This window comes from Amblyomma mixtum, chromosome 10 (genome assembly GCF_055824585.1).
Source record: "Amblyomma mixtum isolate Tamu chromosome 10, ASM5582458v1, whole genome shotgun sequence".
Taxonomy (NCBI): Eukaryota; Metazoa; Arthropoda; class Arachnida; order Ixodida; family Ixodidae; genus Amblyomma; species Amblyomma mixtum.
In genome coordinates, this window is record NC_143021.1 from 21,728,777 (window position 1) to 21,747,764 (window position 18,988).

The 18,988-nt window shown below is 48.0% G+C and overlaps 1 protein-coding gene and 1 pseudogene across 1 annotated transcript in view; both read left to right on the forward strand.

The window, feature by feature from the left end:
• Positions 1 to 18,988, forward strand: part of LOC149325323 (ATP-binding cassette sub-family C member 1-like) — a 134,739-nt gene that overhangs the window by 100,155 nt on the left and 15,596 nt on the right. Inside the window, exon 23 of the mRNA XM_089565120.1 lies at positions 18,307 to 18,433. Within this exon, the coding sequence (XP_089421246.1) occupies positions 18,307 to 18,433 (127 nt within the window). The remainder of the gene's footprint in view (positions 1 to 18,306; positions 18,434 to 18,988) is intronic.
• LOC149325324 (uncharacterized) lies at positions 2,204 to 6,849 on the forward strand (annotated as a pseudogene).

Consider the following 18,988-nt stretch of genomic DNA (forward strand, 5'->3'; position numbering starts at 1 on the left):
ATGAAAGACACTGACAGGGGATTTCTCACGTTCTTGCCTTTCTTGAGGGAAAGTCATGGGGTGCGGCGGTGCTGTCGATGATGCAGCTGTACAACGCCTTATTCATGAGATTTCCTCGCTACAGCCTCTCTGTACTTCTAAACATTCGAAAAACAAACATACGAAGTCTGCAAGCGTTCAAGCTCAGGCGCTCCGGGCTTGCCTAGGATTGGCGAAATGTGCCTCTACGGCCGCATCTGTACTCACAGCCCAGGAGCATCCAATCCCTACCTACCTAACAGGTGACGCACCGAGGGCACATTTTCGACACATATCCCACATATCCCAGGTCTCCACTCACGATCTTGCCAGTCTTCCTGTTTCCAAGCCGCGCACATCGTTTACAAAAATCATCGATGCATATCTCGCCATTCTGATATCTCAGTTTACACCCGCCTCTAGACCGTCCTCGCCACTTTGGAGCCTGCACAATCCCCGTGTGCTTCTTTCAATACCTGGCATCAGGAAGAAGGCCGTTTTATCGCCGATAGAACTCAACGAAGTCACTCTTAAATATTTCCATGAGCAGCATGCAAACCGGGTGAACGTCTACACCGATGGCTCAGTGAACTTTATCAGTTCTTCGGGCTCCGTGGTCATCACCACAACGACTGCAGAAATTAGGATAGCTCACCGGACTTCTCCGACGGGTGCAGAACTCACCGCTCTTCGGGTCGCCATTGAACCCATCAGTCAGCAGCGCCCTCAGCGGTGGTCTATTGTCACCAATCCGAAAGCTGCCCTCCAAGGCTTACAATCTGCTCTTCGCCGTGGAGCCCATGAACAACTGGTCGCGGAAATTCGACAACTGCATCACTCTGCCACCAATTTAGGGCATGACATTATCTATCAATGGCTACCGGGGCACAGCGGCATTACAGGCAATCACCGCGCGGATGAGGTCACGCGACGGCGATTTTGTGTCGATACCCATTTCGAGATCAGACGCAGCGGGCAGGCTTCGCGAACTTGCGCGGGACATCACGCTTGCCGCGTGTAATTCCGGCCAATAATTCCAGTTCACGTTTGGAATACCTGGACCCAGATCTGAAGCTCCAGCTTCCATACGGCCTACCACGATGTAAAGAAACTTTGATGTGTCGGCTGGGGCTTGGTGCTGCTTTCACCAACCATTACTCTTTCTTAATCGGTATGGCTGATAGCCCTGCATGCGCCATGTGCGGGTATGACGAGACTATATCCCACATTCTGCAGCCCTGCCTGCAGCGCTGCAAGGAAGTTTCTCAGCCGTGCCCTGGGGCGTCTAGATCCACGCCCACTGACGGAAGTGAAGATTCTCGGCCACTGGCCGCGGCAATCGTTGCCGGTGAAGGAGTCCAAGGTACTACTCCACTTCTTGCGAACTTCTGGCATGCATGACAGGCTGTGACTGCAACGAACGCTGACTTTTCGAGTGACCAATTTATTGCAATTGACCCACGAGGCCAGAGTCAGGATCAAGCCAGAGCAAAACATCGCTATTCTGAGCACCCCAGATCCGGACCTCACTGAACAGATAGGCAACATCCAAGCAATCAATCTAGGAGGAAAGGAATATTCAATAAGCGCTTATGCAGCCTCACCAGATAACGCATGTAAAGGCATCATCACCGGCGCCTTACCGATACCCTCAAAAGAGGAATTACTAAACTGCACGGAAACATATCCCCAACAAATCAACATCATTCAAGCGAGGCCTTTCGGCACCTTTGAAGGCAAAGCAGTGCCACGGTTTGTCTACCTCAGCGGCATCGAATACAGGTGCAATCGAATACAGGGTGGGCTTGGTGGCTGTACCATGAAGCAGACCACTAATCCGCTTCTGTTCATAATGCAGGTGCTCGCAGCAGTCGTTACACACGCGCTGCTTCCCGCCCTGGTTTCGGCTGGGGTGGAATGCGCGCCGTCAGACCTGCCTGGATACCCCTACAGTGATACGCATGTCCGTTGCCTCAACGCCATCAGCGCTTCAAACCTGCCAGCGTCATCGCTGGAACCCTGGACACTTCCGGAACCTTGGACACACCCATCGTCATCGACGACACCTGGCACACCGTGTATAAAAGAGCGGCAATCACCGGCCGCGCTCTGTGGGCTTGGTGGCTGTACCACGAAGCAGACCACTAATCCGCTTCTGTTCATAATGCAGGTGCTCGCAGCAGTCGTTACACACGCGCTGCTTCCCGCCCTGGTTTCGGCTGGGGTGGAATGCGCGCCGTCAGACCTGCCTGGATACCCCTACAGTGATACGCATGTCCGTTGCCTCAACGCCATCAGCGCTTCAAACCTGCCAGCGTCATCGCTGGAACCCTGGACACTTCCGGAACCTTGGACACACCCATCGTCATCGACGACACCTGGCACACCGTGTATAAAAGAGCGGCAATCACCGGCCGCGCTCTGTGGGCTTGGTGGCTGTACCATGAAGCAGACCACTAATCCGCTTCTGTTCATAATGCAGGTCAGTAACCCATACGCCTTATTTGCTAAGAAAACTAGTAATTACTGCCTGGTGCAGCTTCCGAGCCCACAGTTTTGAAGTTTGAAGTTTGTTTATTTTACATCATAGATGTGGGTAGGTCCGGGTAAAAAGTGATCGCAGATCACTTGAGGGACCCCCGGACCCCCCTTTACATGGCATACAGCAACAATCATCGGAAGATGGTCAAACGCTAGAGACAAAAACTTTACACAGACACAGTTATACATACAACACATTTTATACATCATAAAAAAAGAATATACTTAACAACGTTTTGTAGCTTATTTAAAGGCAGCTTTAATTTCGCGCAAGCTGCTTTTCGAAATATCGATATTCATGGACCGTAATTTGTTTAATAAGTGTGGAATATTGTAACGTAGCATCTGATCGCCGTAGTTGGTGCGACAAAAAGGAATAAACCATTTTTCTGTATTGCGCAGGGTATAAGCCGGTACAGTTTGAGTGAGGCAGGTCAAGTCTAGAAAGGCTCGATTATTATATTGTAGGGATTTCTTGTATCTGGTTGCTAAGTAATATCGGTACAAGCTATGGACTGGTATAATCTGGTAGTGTGAAAATAAGTGATCAGTAGGGGCGTGGTAGTCAACATTGGCAATGTAACGGACAGCTTTCTTTTGCAGCATGTAAATTTTATGCATATTTGTTTCTGTTGTAGTTCCCCACACCAAAAAACAGTAGTTTAAGTGTGACAAAAAATGGCGTTATATATCTTTAGCTTGATTGCAACAGGAAGGAAGTTTCGGAATTTAGCGAGAATACCAACACACCGTGACAGATGAGCGATGACAGAATCTACTTGAGCGTTCCAGCTCATGTGGTTGTGGAAAAGTATTCCTAGTGTTTTAATCGTGTATTTGAATTCTATGTTGGTGCTCCCAAGCTTTATGTCGAAGTTCTGAATAATTGCTGATTGCCTAGCATGAAAAAGTACGGCTTTAGTTTTTTCAGTATTTAAAAGTAGTACATTATTTTCACTCCAGGTTTTTAATCTATTCATTGCGTCATTTATAATTGGAATTAGGAGCTGTATTGTGGTGCCTTGAAAAAATAAACTTGTGTCATCTGCGTAAATGACATATTTTGGCTTATCATGTATTGTAACTATATCATTTATATATAATATGAACAGGAGAGGCCCTAAAATGCTGCCTTGCGGTACACCGGTACAAACTGCTTGCGATGATGACAGATGAGACCCTATTTGGACTTTCTGATGACGATGTTGAAGGTAGGACTTTATAAGGCTTAAGGGTGTTCCGCGTACGCCATATAATTCCAGTTTCTGCAGTAAAACAACATGATTGAGGCGGTCGAAAGCCTTTGAAAAATCTATGAAAACTCCGATGCAGATTTCTCGATTTTCAATTGCATCCAGTATGATTTCTTTTTGCGTTAATAACGCTGTTTCGGTTGATTTCCCATGGATAAAGCCATGCTGGGAAGGGGAAAGAAGATTGAACTTTAAGCAAAAATTAATTATTCGTTTGTAGATTATTCTCTCTAATCCTTTTGAAAAGACCGGTAATATTGAGACTGGTCGATAATTAGACATATCACTTTTATCTCCTTTTTTGTAGACAACGATAACTTTTGACACTTGCATTAACTTCGGAAACAGACCAGTAGATAGGGCAAGGTTGTAAATATGGGTGAGAATAGAAGCTATGCAGTCAATTACGTATTTTATCGGTGCAATTTGAATGTTATCTATATCACAAGCTCTGCTATTATTTAAGGAGGCAAAAATACTGCAAATTTCATTTTCATTGGTAGGATCTAAAAAGACACTGTGATCATTGGCTTTTACATTGGGATGTACAGCTTTCGGGAGGCTGTTTCGTGAAACAGCATCCTTAAAAAAATTATTGAACTTTTCTGCAAGCTCGATTCCTTCTACATTATGACCTTCGAGAGTAAGACTGGTAACATCTGAAGAACTTGATTTGCGATCAAGTAGTTTGTTGATTTTCATCCAGGTTTGAGTGCTTCCTTCGCAATTTTCACTCATAAACTCATTATGCAGATATTTTCTGTTTTCATTTCTTAAGTGAGCCGTTAATTTATTTCGATACTCTTTGAATCTCTGTAGATCAGCCGGCGACTTTGTTTTGAGAAATTTCTTGAACAACTTGGATTTCTTTTTAATCATCTTTAGAGATTCGTGGTTGATCCAAGGTTTACGATTTCTTCTTGATTTCTTAATCACCTTTTCTTTAAAATGTTTATGGTATAATGACTTAAAACGAGAAATGAATAGCTCATATGCATCATCGGCTGTATCAGAAGAAAATACACCATTCCAACTTTCGTTTATGATACTTGAACGAAACGCTTCAAGGGTCAGGGGTGTGATGCACTGTGTTGGTCTCATGGCGGGTAAGTCAGTTGTTTGCTTTTTGATGCCTCGTGCAAGTATATAAATCGGGTAATGGTCACTAATATCACAGCATACAACTCCGGAGGAAACACAATTACTATTAATGTTGGTTACAAAAATATCAAGAAGGGTAGCAGTTTGCATTGTGACGCGGGTTGCAGTTTGGGTTAAAATACGATGGCCACCGGACTCTATCGTTGATACAAGCGTCATTTGAGCTGGAGATGGCTTCAGCAAGTCGATATTAAGATCTCCACCGAGAATGAGGTTAAGGTGTTTTTTGATTGACATAATTCAGCAAGTGATCTAAATGACCGCTAAAAACATCAACAGAAGAATCCGGTGGTCTATACATAACTGAAAACACATTCCTTTGCGACACAACTGTTAAACATTCTACATCATCACTTATGAAAGAAAATTCAGGTATAATATCACAGTTAAGAGCATGTTTCATCAGTATCGCCACGCCACCCCCATGCTTAGATGTCCGATTTAGGAAGAAAGTTTGGTAGCAATCTCGTTTGTAAACTTCAGTGGTGCGTGTGTACCAAGTTTCAGTCAAAAATATGGCATCGAACTCAAAACTGAATTCATCGAGGAAAACGGATAGTTCATCTTCTTTATGTCTTGCAGACCGAATGTTTAGATGAAAGCAGGTTAGATATACGACGGTGTAAGAGCGTTTTACGGCGTTTACGTCACGGGGTAAAACTTAAATGCTAAAAAAAAAACCAAGAAACACCTAATGTGCTTACTTATGCAATTTTTGCCAGATCCTGTTCATCTCGAATGCGCACTGTAGATGCCGATTCGTCTTTCTTTGCCAGGATTTTTCCGCCAACTGTCCAAACAAAACTCCAGCCTGCGGCCTTTTTCTGTGCTACAGCCTTACTCAACAGGGCTTTGAGAGCAGGGCAGCGATGCTCATTTATGTATATTGGCGTTTTGGTTGAGTATCCGAAATCCTCCATTGTAATTCTCGTTTTCTTTGCTTTTTGTAGCACTGTGTCTCGCTTGGAACGGTTCTTAAACTGCACAATGATGTTAGGCGTTGTATTTGCATCTTTTCCCGGGATGCGATGGCACACATCAATGTCTGATTCGGTTATCGGTTCGTTTATCAGCACAGCGATTTGATGTGTCGATGTGTTGTGTCGATGTTGCTATTGAATGTTTAGAAACGATTCGCATCTTGCTACTATTGTCCGGGGACATAGAAACGAATCCGGGACCTGCCAGTGCAGAGGCAGTGCTTGCTGAATTGAAAAAGTTGTCTTCAGGTCAGGCTACAATAATTAGTGACGTCCAAGACATCAAAAACAAGTTAACAACTACAGAGAAAACCATTACAGATCTAATTCAGAGGATTGCCGATTTAGAGAGCCACTACCAGAACCTGGCTACTTTGAAAACAGATTTCGAATGTGTGCAATGCAACACGGAAAAGACTACTCAGCTGGTGCGGGATCTGGAAGCCCGATTTGATGACGCCGAAAACCGCTCACGAAGATGCAATTTGATTTTTTACGGCCTTTCCGATCCTACACCATCCGAGTCATTTGCCGATTCCGAAGAAGTCATAATTCGCCACTGCTCCGATCAGCTCGATTTGACGTTAGATAGTAAAGATATCGAACGTGCACACCGTCTTGGGCGTCACAACACAGAACGCCAGCGTCCCATAATTGTAAAGTTTGCGTCTTTTAAGACAAAACAAATGATCCTCTCAAATGGCCCCTAACTAAAAGATACGGATTTCAGCATTGGTGAGGATTTCTCCCGCCGAGTTCAAAATATAAGAAAGCAACTTGTCGCGTTTGCCAAATCAAAGACAACTAAATTTTCTTTGCGGTACAAAACACTCCATATAGGCCCCAAACGCTATTTTTTTGATGAGACTGAGCAAACAGTAAAAGAAATCTTCTAGCCACCACGGCGACGCAAGTCGGCACTACACCGTTCCCAAACATGTCCTCGTCCTAATCTTACGTTTTCGGCAATCTTTACTAATATACGCAGTTTCATCCCGAAGCGAGAGCTCGTGTCAAACCTGGTGTTATCATCTGATAGCAACTTGCTGATATTAACAGAAACGTGGCTAACAAATGACATTAGTGATGGCGAGGTGCTTTCTGATCTGCCAAATTTTTCTCTCTTTCGTTCAGATTGTAAAAACGCACGTGGTGGTGGTGTTCTGATTGCGGCAAGTAACCACTTATCATGCACTGCTCTAACCATTTCATCCGACCTTGAATTAATTTGGCTTATCTGTCGATCCGCACCACATTCCGTGCTGCTGGGTGTCTAATACAGGCCGCCACACAACACTCCCCATTTTTGCCGCCAGCTGAACGCAACCTTGTCTAAATTAACCTCGCGGTATCCCAACGCTCACATTCTCCTCTTCGGGGATTTTAATTACCCGACTATTAACTGGCATAACCCGGTGCACTCCATAGATAATCGAGCGGATACAAGAGAATTTCTTGATATCTGTTCGAATTTTAATCTTGCCCAACTTATACTAGAACCTACGCGTGAAGTAAACGACACTGCAAATATTTTAGATTTAGTATTAACAAGCCATCCTGAAAGTTTCTCCTCCATGACTTACTTGCGGGAAATTAGTGACCATAAAGTCATCCACACAGTCTTTAATTTCAAACCAATTCCTCGCCACAGTCCGGGAAAGACAATCCGGCTGTACGATAAAGGCAACTATGAAGCAATAAATAGCGAGCTGCACGCCTTCTTTCCATCTTTTAACGCAACTTTTCAAAGCAGATCTATCCAGGAAAACTGGTCAATATTTAAACAAAAGCTTAACTCTCTGGCAGATAAATACATCCCGAAAACTACTTTTCATGACACTCGAAACCAGCCTTGGTTGACGAAGTCCCTGAAAAAACTCGAAAATAAAAAGAAACGCCTATTCCGCGCAGCTAAAGCCAATCGCAGCACCTGCTCATGGGACAAATATTATGCCGCCGAGAGCTCGTATTTATCAGCTGTCAAAAACGCTAAGCAACACTTTTATCACGACGACTTGTCGAGAATCCTAAAAAGTAACACAAAAAAGTTCTGGCAAATTATAAACCCTACCAATACGCATTCAGTTACCCTGAATAAAGATTCAGGAGAGCCATTTAGCGATACTGAATGTGCTAATATCTTTTCAGTTGCTTTTTCCTCTGTCTTCAGAAGCGAGCCTGATGAGCCCTTACCTATTCTGCCTACAACCATTCCGGACACCATGCCTGTAACCACTGTTTCTGCTAATGGAGTAATGTCTTTAATAGATAAAATTAAACTTTCATCTGCAGCAGGCATTGACAAAATAAATTCTAAACTTTTAAAGAACACAAAGTGCATTTCTGCCGAATATTTATTGTTACTGTTTGCTCAGTCACTTTCCACAGGCACCATACCTGATGATTGGAAGAAGGGAAAGGTCATTCCAGTCTACAAATCCGGTAACAAAAATTCACCTTTAAATTATCGTCCTATCTCGCTCACAAGTGTACCGTGTAAAATCATGGAGCATATCATCTACTCAGAAATCGTGCAGTTCCTGGATGGTAACAAATTCTTTCACCCTGCACAACATGGATTTCGCAAAAACTATTCCTGTAACACACAATTAGCACTCTTTCTTCACGATCTGCATGCGAACCTCGACTTGAATATCCAGACTGACGCAATTTTTTTAGACTTTGCTAAAGCATTCGACAAAGTTTCCCACCGACGTTTGATGCTAAAACTATCGCAGCTGAACTTGCATCCTAACATCTTAAAATGGATTGAAGCATTTCTAACGTGCCGCTTTCAGTCAGTTGCTGTTAACATCCAGTCATCTCCTTCTGCCCCCGTAACCTCAGGCGTACCTCAGGGCTCTGTCCTATGTCCCCTTTTCTTCTTAATATACATAAATGACTTGCCAGAACATCTATCATGCAATATCCGTTTATTCGCCGACGACTGCGTTATCTACCACTCAATAACTAACACTTCCGACCAAAAAGCCCTTCAGGATGATCTTAACCGCATTGAAAAATGGTGCGATGATTGGCTAATGACACTTAACCCTAACAAATGCAAGCTTATTTCGTTTCACCGCAGGCTTAATCCGTTGTCCTTTTCCTATAGAATTTCTAACAATCCAATAGAGCACATTCATTCATATAAATACTTAGGTATCACTGTGTGTCATGATCTAACTTGGCGGGAACATGTTACTAATGTTATTTCATCTGCAAACAGAACCCTTGGATATCTGAAGCGCCATTTACGTCACGCAACAAAAGAGGTAAAATTACTCGCTTACACATCATTGGTAAGACCAAAACTAGAATACGCATCCCCCATTTGGAGCCCCCATCAAGCATATCTAATCGATGCACTTGAAGCCGTGCAAAATCGCGCCGCCCGTTTCATTCACTCCCAATATTCATACGAAGTCAGTGTGTCATCCCTGAAATCACTGTCCAACTTACGAAGTCTTTCTTGCCGTCGTCGCGTCGCAACCCTATCTCTTTTTCATAAATTTTATTACAGCTCACTCGGCCATGAACCATACATCTGCGCACCTCCGCCGCGCATATCACATCGCACTGGTCACCCCCTTCAAGTTACTCGTCCACGTGCCCGTACCGTAACCTTTTCCACCTCCTTCTTTCCACGAGCCGCGTCAGACTGGAACGGCCTCTCCCACTCCGCTGCTGCTATCACCTGCCCGTCACTCTTCAACGCCAACATTGAACTTCATATGTCATCGTGAAAAAATGTACCAATTTTTGATTAACCCACCCCTTATGTAATACCCCGAAAGGGGCCTTTAAGGTAAATAAATGAAAATTAATGAAAAATGAAAATGAAAACCATTCCGACCAGTGATGCAGGTTTGCGGATGATGCCTGAAAATAGGGCACTGTGCTGACATTTGTCCCACTCCGCAGGAGAAAAGATGCTACAATTGTGGTGTACGCAATCCTCCACCAGGACATGTCGATTGCAAAAAGTACTGCATCGTCTGCGACACATCGGACCACTCCACCATTGACACGAACTGCCCGGCAAGACAGAAGAACTACACCACAAGAGGGAAAAAGACCAGCAAAGCTGATGAACCCGTAATCCGACGTCATCCTTATAAAGACATTGCTGCACAGAGCCAAATGCAGAAGAACCAAAAGCCTGAGCAGAAGCAAAAGAATGTGCAGAAGAACAAGACTGAGCAGGAGCTCGAGACTGAGCATCGGCCCAAATTTAACCAAACCCAAGCCGACCGGCCGGGAGAACTTCAAGGATATAGCAACAGCACAAAACTTCCCACGAAAGGGAATCGGAAAACGGTCCAAGCAAGGCACTCGCCATCTATCCAAAGAAAGCTTGGAACCAAATCACAGAACAATGGCCACCCCTCCTACCACTGAGGAAGGAAAACCCAGTGGCCACCACGGGTGCCCAGACACTTTTGGAGCAGACCATGGAGACCGAGACCTCAGAACCGTCGGTCAACCAAGATAGCAAAGACCACACGGAAAAGCGTAGTGTGGACACCGTGAACGTCGGATATAACACTTCACAACGCGATTTTGCACAACTTCAACCCCTTTGGGTGCCCAGTGGTACCGAGACAGACGCCAAGGAGCCACGGGCCTGTACCTCGAAAGCCAGTGATTGCGCATCCCACATCCAGGAGACCCAGGAGACGCAGTCACTCCGGAACGCTACACCCGAGACAAAAGCCGGCTCTGCTAAAAGCGGTGAGTTGTCCGTCCAAGCAGCCTCCACTCCCACCTATTTTCGAAACCCTGACTGCCCTATTACACCTCAAGAGACGGTTAAACAGTACATACGTTCCGCTGAATTTCGCTCAGAAATCACTACCATAATAAATACTATAGTTGCTGAACAACTCGGAGCGATGCAGCAACAGCTCATACTAGCCCAGGCACAGTTGATACAGTCGATGGCTGACAGGATAGAAGCTACGATTAACACACGCTTGGAAAAACATGAAGCCGATATCAACAAGCTTTTCGAACTTGTACCGCATCAGGAATTGCCTCGCAAGCAGCGCGCAGTTGAACCCGCTGCCTGTCCTCATCCACTCTATCCAGACCAGCAACATGGCGCAGAACAATAACACGCGAAAACGTCGGCGGCGACACCAGTCCAACACACCAGCAGAAACAATTATATGGCAATGGAACTGTCGCAGCATACGCCGAAAACAAGCACAACTAGCCGCATATATAGCAAACTCCCCTATTCCCCCCCATGTCATCGCTCTGCAAGAGACGGAAACAAATCGCATTCATATCCGCGGTTATCACACAGCAGCCCTTACACCACGTACGGCAATCCTGACACTCGCATCCATGCCGGTACTAGGCCGCACACCGACAAACACGCCCGACTACAAGGCCACTCAATATACCGCGATAGAGCTCAGCTCACCATGACACACAAAGGGCCTCACTATTATTAACATATACAGCAATCCTAAAGATAAAGGCAGAGTTATTCCGGGTATCCTGGGCTCCTTCCGTTCCTCAAACCTTCTGGTGGTGGGTGATTTTAATGCACGTCACACGCACTGGGGATACAACTCGGATACCCCCAAAGGTAACCTGATTTCTACCGCAATGGCTGATTACAACCTTAGCCTGATCACAAACCCCACCGTACCCACTCGCATTGGCACAAGCGTCACCCGCAACACCACACCCGATCTCACATGGGCCACACCGAACATAATCGTTAAATCTCACACGGTGCTCCAGGATAGCCTTGGAAGTGACCACTTTCCAGTCTCCACTATTATATCTTATGATTCCAAGATTTTCAACCCTCGTTCGCAGCTTCTCACTGACTGGGATAAATTGCGCTCATATTTGGCAACTGATTCGACAGAACCCCGTACTGTCACTGACTGGACAGACCGTCTGGTGAAGGCCATCCAGGCGAACAGCAAAAGCATTAAAAATACCCCTAAGGCACCGCAGGTTGATCCGCATCTGGCTCATCTATGGGAGGCCCGACAGGGACTTCTCAAGCGTTGGCGTCACCAGCGACACAATCGTAAATTGCGACTCCGCATAGCCGCTCTCACTCGCGAGGCAGAAGAATACGCGAACACGCTAGCCCGCGCAAACTGGGCAACCTTTTGTAACGACCTCAAGGGTACATTAAGCACTAAACGCACGTGGTCCCTCCTACGCGCTCTCTTGGATCCAACAACCACTAAATCTCAAACACAAGTAAACACACAACGTCTAATACAACTAGAGCTCCAAAAGGGCACCGACGTAATTGGCCAACTACGGGACACTTATATACCCACATCTCTTCAGTCGGCAGATCCACCCAATCTACCTCCACCTAACCCAGAACTAGATGCCGACATCACCTTAAACGAAGTCCGCCGAGCACTCTTTAGTATTCGCCGCTCTACGGCGCCGGGGCCGGATGGCATAACGTACAAGGTACTACTCAATCTGGACGATGTCTCTCTCCAGGAACTCACGGAGCTCTTTAATAATCACTGGCAAGCTGGGACGCTCCCATCAGCCTGGACCCATGCCAGCATGCGATTTATACCCAAACCGGGCAAAGCCCTCACTCTTCAAAATTTGCGCCCCATCTCCTTAACGAGCTGTGTCGGCAAGCTCTTCGAGCATGTCATTCTCAATCGCCTGCAGCCATTCCTAGAAACAACAGGCTTTCTCTCAAACGTTCAATTCTGCTTCCGCCCAAACATCTCGGCGCAAGACGTACTTCTCGCGCTTAAAGAGTCCCTCTTTTGCACTAAGCGTCGTACAGCCTCTACGCGAGCCATACTGGCCCTGGATATCCATAAAGCTTTCGACACAATAAGCCATGATCATATCCTGACGACATTAGCCACCACGGGGTGTGGCACCCGCATATGGCAATATATTCGGGCCTTCCTTCAGGGGCGCACGGCGGACCTCCACCATGGGGATATTGCCTCCCAGCCTTTCCCCCTGCCTAACCGGGGAACCCCACAAGGGGCGGTTTTATCACCTTTACTCTTTAACATTGCCCTAGCGCCACTGGCAAAGGCCCTTGCTGCTGTCCCAGGGCTCCACACAGCCATATACGCAGATGATATAACCCTCTGGACAACGGGAGGATCCCTTGGAACAGCTCAGGATATCCTGCAATCTGCCATAGACATCACCACCACTCATTTAGCAAACACAGGCCTCCGTTGCTCTCCAAATAAATCGGAACTCCTGCAGCTGAAACCCCTCCCCAGTGACCCCCCGATTAAACTGCACATGTACGGGAATCCAGTGCCCATTGTGCCTCAGGCGAAGATTCTCGGCCTTCTAATTAACAACACACTCGATGCAAACGCCACCCTTCAGCTCTTGCAGAGACAGACCAAACAGGTCGCTGCACTTATCAGGCGGGTGGCAGCACGCAATCATGGGCTGTCTGAACGCGAGACCCTCAATATGACAAATGCACTAATCATTAGCCGCATTACATACCACCTTCCATATCACATACTCACTCAGCGGCAAAGACAACAGGCAGATATCCTAATACGCACGGCTGTCACCTCTGCCTTACGTCTTCCACGGACGGTTAGCACGAAACGTCTCCTGGCCACTGGTACCCACAATACAGTGATCGAATTAATAGAGGCTCAACGCACCAACCAATTAGTCCGCCTGAGTCGCACGGAAACAGGACAATGCCTACTGCGACAGCTACGTCTCAATCCACCAATTCCCACCCCAACAAGTACTACACCTTACATGATTTCTCTTCGCACGCAGGATCACATATATCAGAAGCCCCTACCGCGCAATATGAGTGCTAGTCTCCATCACGGTAGGCGGCAGCCACAGGCGAGCTATTACACCAAAACATACAGCAACCGCTCCGATATCCTTTATGTCGACGCGGCACAAAATTCTAAACCAGGACATTTCACGGCCGTCGCAGCCTATGAAGACGGCACAGTGGGGGCCGCCGCCACTATTCGAACTAATTCGCCTGCAGAGGCGGAAGGAGCCGCCATCGCACTTGCTCTGGCCCACTCCATCATTGACAAAAAGATAACAGAAATTTGCACAGATTCACAGGCCGCGTACCGCCACTACCTAAAGGGTGTGGCGACTCCGGCAACACACCGTATTCTTACCATGGCCACCTCTCTCAACCGAACGGTTACTCTGTCGTGGGTTCCTGGGCATGCCTCGATCCCCGGTAATGAGCGCGTTCATGCGCTGGCCCGAGAACTCTCCTCCCGGACCCCGGAGGATCAGGCACCCAACCCTGCGCAAGAAGCCCCTTCGGTCCTCTCTACATATCACCAAATTACCACATTTTACAAATTCAGCCGCATGACACTGCCACCACCCCACAGTACCTTGTCGCCCTTATCCAGCGCCACATGGCGGCAATTACAGACAGGCTGCTTTATTTCACCCCACCGCCTCTCATGCTTTCATCCCACCTTTCCTCCTGATTGTAACACCGGTGGTGTGCCCAAATCCACACTTTTCCACTACCTTTGGGAATGTCCTTCCCCAAGGGCAGTATCCCCCATCCCCAATCCCACCCATTCTTCCTGGGAGGCTGCTTTACGGACCGCTCAGCCCGCCGGCCAGAAATGGCTAGTGGATCGGGCTTTACGTGAAGCACTAGCCCGTGGACTCCTGGACCAGTAGGGGACCACCCTGGAAGATTTTTTTTTGTGTGTGTGTAATAAAGTTCTTTCCATCCATCCTATTGCTACTCTCCTTTGGTAAATTGGTTTTTGAGGAAAGGAAATGGCGCAGTATCTGTCTCACATATCTCGGTGGACACCTGAACCGCGTCGCAATTGAACGGAGGAAGATGGAAGTGAAAGAAGAGGGAGAGAGAAAGAGGTGCCGTAGTGAAGGTCTCCGGAATAATTTCGACCACCTGGGGATCTTTAATGTGCACTGACATCGCATAGCACACGGGCACCTCTTGGACCGGCTGCACATCAAACATGACTACCATATTGAGGAAAGGGAGAGAGTGCCAGAACCCTGGACACGCGCCCTCCGGGTCCGACCCTTTCCCCGCAACATGTCCAGAGAAGACCATAGCGGTCGTCGCCAAGCGCGCGCGGTGGTGGTGGTGGTGAAAAACATTTATGGGCAATTAAATTTTTTACAGAAAGGTGATTGGGTTAGGACCCTATTGACCCTTTCCCCTCACAGTACTAGGTGGAGCCCCTATTCCGGGGCCCCATTGGCAAGCAACGCCGCCCGCGTCCATTGAAATAAGGCCTTTTGGCTATTTAGGTCTTGACAGCCGAGCAGGGCCGCCTCCCAGTCGTCTCTGGTGGGGTTGCGGTTGGGGGGATAGATGGGTTAGATTGACACGCCCAAACTATGTGGAAGGTGTCAGGCACCTCCCCACAGAACTGGCACGCGCCATCAAAGGATGTATTGAAATGTTTAAGCACCGCCGGGCACAGTACAGTGTTAGTGAGAATTTTGATGAGGAGGCGCTCGTCAGCGCGATCCAGACCCTTACAAGGGGCCGGGTAGCGCCGGTGCTCCTCCTTGTAGTAATCGGTGATTTGTTTGAATGTAATGGCCAGATTGTCTGATTGGGAGTACCCTTCCAAGTACAGGGAGATAGCCCGGGGAGACAGTGCTCGGCCAGCCTGATCGGCCTGTTCGTTTCCCTGGAGTCCCTGGTGACCGGGGGCCCAAATCAGGTTGCGTGGAGTTGGATCTTCAGATCGACAGCTATATTCCAGTATGCGCCAGGCAAGCGGGGGAGCCCAGCCCAACTCGTAGTTCCGACAGGCCCCTCGCGAGTCGGTGATGATGTGTTTTGACTTGAAATTCGTGAGAACCAGAGCAATGGCAATCTCCTCCGCGTGTGTTGCGCTGTAGGCTTTGAAAGTGAGCCCGTTAACTGTGTTTTTGTTGTGTACGACTGCAGCCGTGTACCACCCCCCGTGATGTGGCCCGGCAACGTCCACGTAATACACACGTTCTTGGTTACCATAGTATCGCGCCAACGCTTCCGCGCGCGCCTGGCGACGACCGCTATGGTCTTCTCTGAACGTGTGGCGGGGAAGGGGTCGGACCCTAGAGGCGCGTCTCCGGGGTTCTGGCACTCTCTCCCTTTCCTCAATGTGGTAGTCGCGTTTGATGTGTAGCCGGTCCAAGAGGCGGCGACCGGACGTGGTCTGTGCAAGACGCGTGTATTGGTTGACTAAGTGGGCTTCTCGAAGCTTCCGGAATGTTTTCATCATGCCCAAGGCAAGAAGTCTCTGGTTGGACGTGGCGACCGGGAGATCGAGAGCCCGCTGATGACTTTCCGCAGGATGACATCCAGTTGGTCATCATCGTGTTTGCGCAGGTGCAAGTAGGGAGTTGAGTAGAGGATTCTACTTGTTACGAAAGCGTGGGCAAACCGCAGTGCATCCTTGCTTTGTAATCCGCCCCGCTTGTTGGAGACCCGGCGGACCATTCGGCCCACCTGGTCTCCCACCGTGCGAAGTTTGGCTAGAGTGGTGTCGATTCTGCGTTGGTGGTGTATGAAGAGGCCAAGGACGCGGATCTCCTTGGCCTCCCGGATCGGTCCCGAGGGGAGACTGATGCGAAGCGGAGTTGTGTCCCGAGAGGAGGGACGTAAGTGCACAAATTCTGATTTAGCTCGGGCGCACTGGAGTCCGCAGTAGGCCGCGTAGTCGTCGACTAGGGTCGCCGCTGCTTGCAGGCATGACTCCATGTGGCCCCGGTTACCTTGCGTGGCCCAGATTGTAATGACATCCGCATAAAGAGCGTGATGTATCCCGGGCAGAGAAGACAATTTGGAGGGAAGACGGAGCATTGCCAAATTGAAGAGCAAGGGAGACAGGACCGCGCTTTGAGGTGTTCCCCTCGAGCCGATGGTGTATGGCCCGTGTTCCGCATCTTGTATCCGTACATAGGCTTGACGGTCTGTAAGAAATTGACTTATGTAATGGAATGTTTTGTGGCCACAGTTGGTGTTACTGAGGTGGTCCAGGATTACTTCATGTTTGACGTTGTCGAATGCGCCTTTAAGATCCAAGGCCAGGACCACCTTGTCGTTGTGGGGACATTCGAGAGGATCTAAAATGTCGTGGTTGAGCGGCAGAAGTGTATCTTGTGCTGACTTGTGAGCACGAAAACCGAACATTGCGCTGACGAGCGCCTCCTCATCAAAATTCTCACTAACACTGTACTGTGCCCGGCGGTACTTAAATATTTCAACACATCCTTTGATGGCACGTGCCACTTCTGTAGGGAGGTGGCTGACACCTTCTACATGGTTTGGCCGTGTCAATCAAATCCATCTATCCCCCCCCAACCCCACCAGAGAGGACTGGGAGGCGGCCGTGCTCGGCTGTCAGGACCTGAAGACCCAAAAGGCCTTGGTTCACCTGACGCGGGCGGCGTTGCTTGCCAATGAGGCACCGGATTAGGGGCTCCACCTAGGATTGTTAGGGGAAAGGGCCAATAGGGCCTACCCCAATAACCTCTCTGTAAAATTTATTGCACGATAAATGTTTTTCACCACCACCACCACCTCTTGCGTTTCCCCTCATTCGAAACTTTCTCTTTCTTTCGACCACCTGGGGATCTTTAACGTGCACTGACATCGCACAGCACACGGGCGCCTCTTGCTTTTCACCTCCAACGAAACCTTCTCTTTCATTTTTTTTTATCCCCTGACCCCTTCCTCCCGTTTATGTAGCAAACCGATTATTCCTCTGGTTAACTCCCCTGCCCTTTCTCATATTCCTCCTCCGCCTCGTCCTCCGCCTTGGGGGGGGGGGGGGGTTAATTTTCCTACCATACCTTGCCGTGCAGTGCCACTTCTGAAAAGTTAGTTCCTTGGCCTGGCGCTTGTAGAACCTCTGTACATTTTTATAATCTGAAAGCGTCGTGCTCGCAGAGTTTACGTCTTTTTTTATTGCTGTACACTACCCTCGCTCCTAATGCATCGCTGAAAGCGTTTGACACTGCGGTCATGAGTGTCTGCGTCCAGAGCCGCCGAATGACGCATTCGCCCTCACTACCAAGTGGAGCGTGGTGGCGCGTTTCAAACACATATTTGAAAGGGTGTGCGCTAAAAAGACGTTCACAGGAAAAAGATAGAGACGACAGGAAAGAAGCGCTTCTTTCCTGTCGTCTCTATCTTTTTCCTCTGAACGTCTTTTTAGCGCACACCCTTTCAAATATGAATATGTACCAACTAGCCCGTCAAAAAGCTTTACTAATGCACGTTTCAAACACTTGACGCCTTGCCAGTGTTTCGGTCATATGCGACTAGCGGTCCCAGGACAGGCTGAATTACGGACTCCGTGTGTGGTGTCCTCCAGGTGGCTGTCCATGCGGCTGGAGTTCCTTGGCTACAGCATCGTCTTCATAGCCGCGCTGCTGGCTGTGCTCACGCGGGAGACGCTCTCGCCTGGCCTCGCTGGTCTCTCAGTGAGCTACGCGCTCACGGTGAGTGCCACAAACAATTGCCTCTTTGCCGGTTAGTACGAGAACAGGTGCAGCGCATAGGATGCAAGCACGTGAAGAAACATTATCAGAACGTAGCGCTTAGGGCGCACACTTCATTAATGTAGGAGAACGACCTCAGCCCCTACTTCCTGCTAGCGACCTAGCCCTATAAATCAATGGAGCAAGATTTGGATCTTGCACCAAAGTGTCGGGTCAAAATTTTTACGGAACTGTTTTCTACACTCTGCCTCACAGCATTCATATCATTTTGTAGCACGAAAAATATATATAAATTTTTTAAGGCAGCAATTTATGTTCAGAAATGGAGAACACATCACGAGCTAGTTGGTGTTCCATGACACGAAAACAGCGCCAACTTCACGAGGACGCAGAAAGGGGAGACGAGAACCAGGCGCTGACTAACAACTGAAATGTTCCAGAAATGGCCAAATTGAACTTGATGAGATGACTTATGGAGCGGTTGTTTTAATTGTATTCCAGTTCAGTTTGCAAGACAGATAACCATAATGTTCACTGTGCATTATCTTGTCGAAC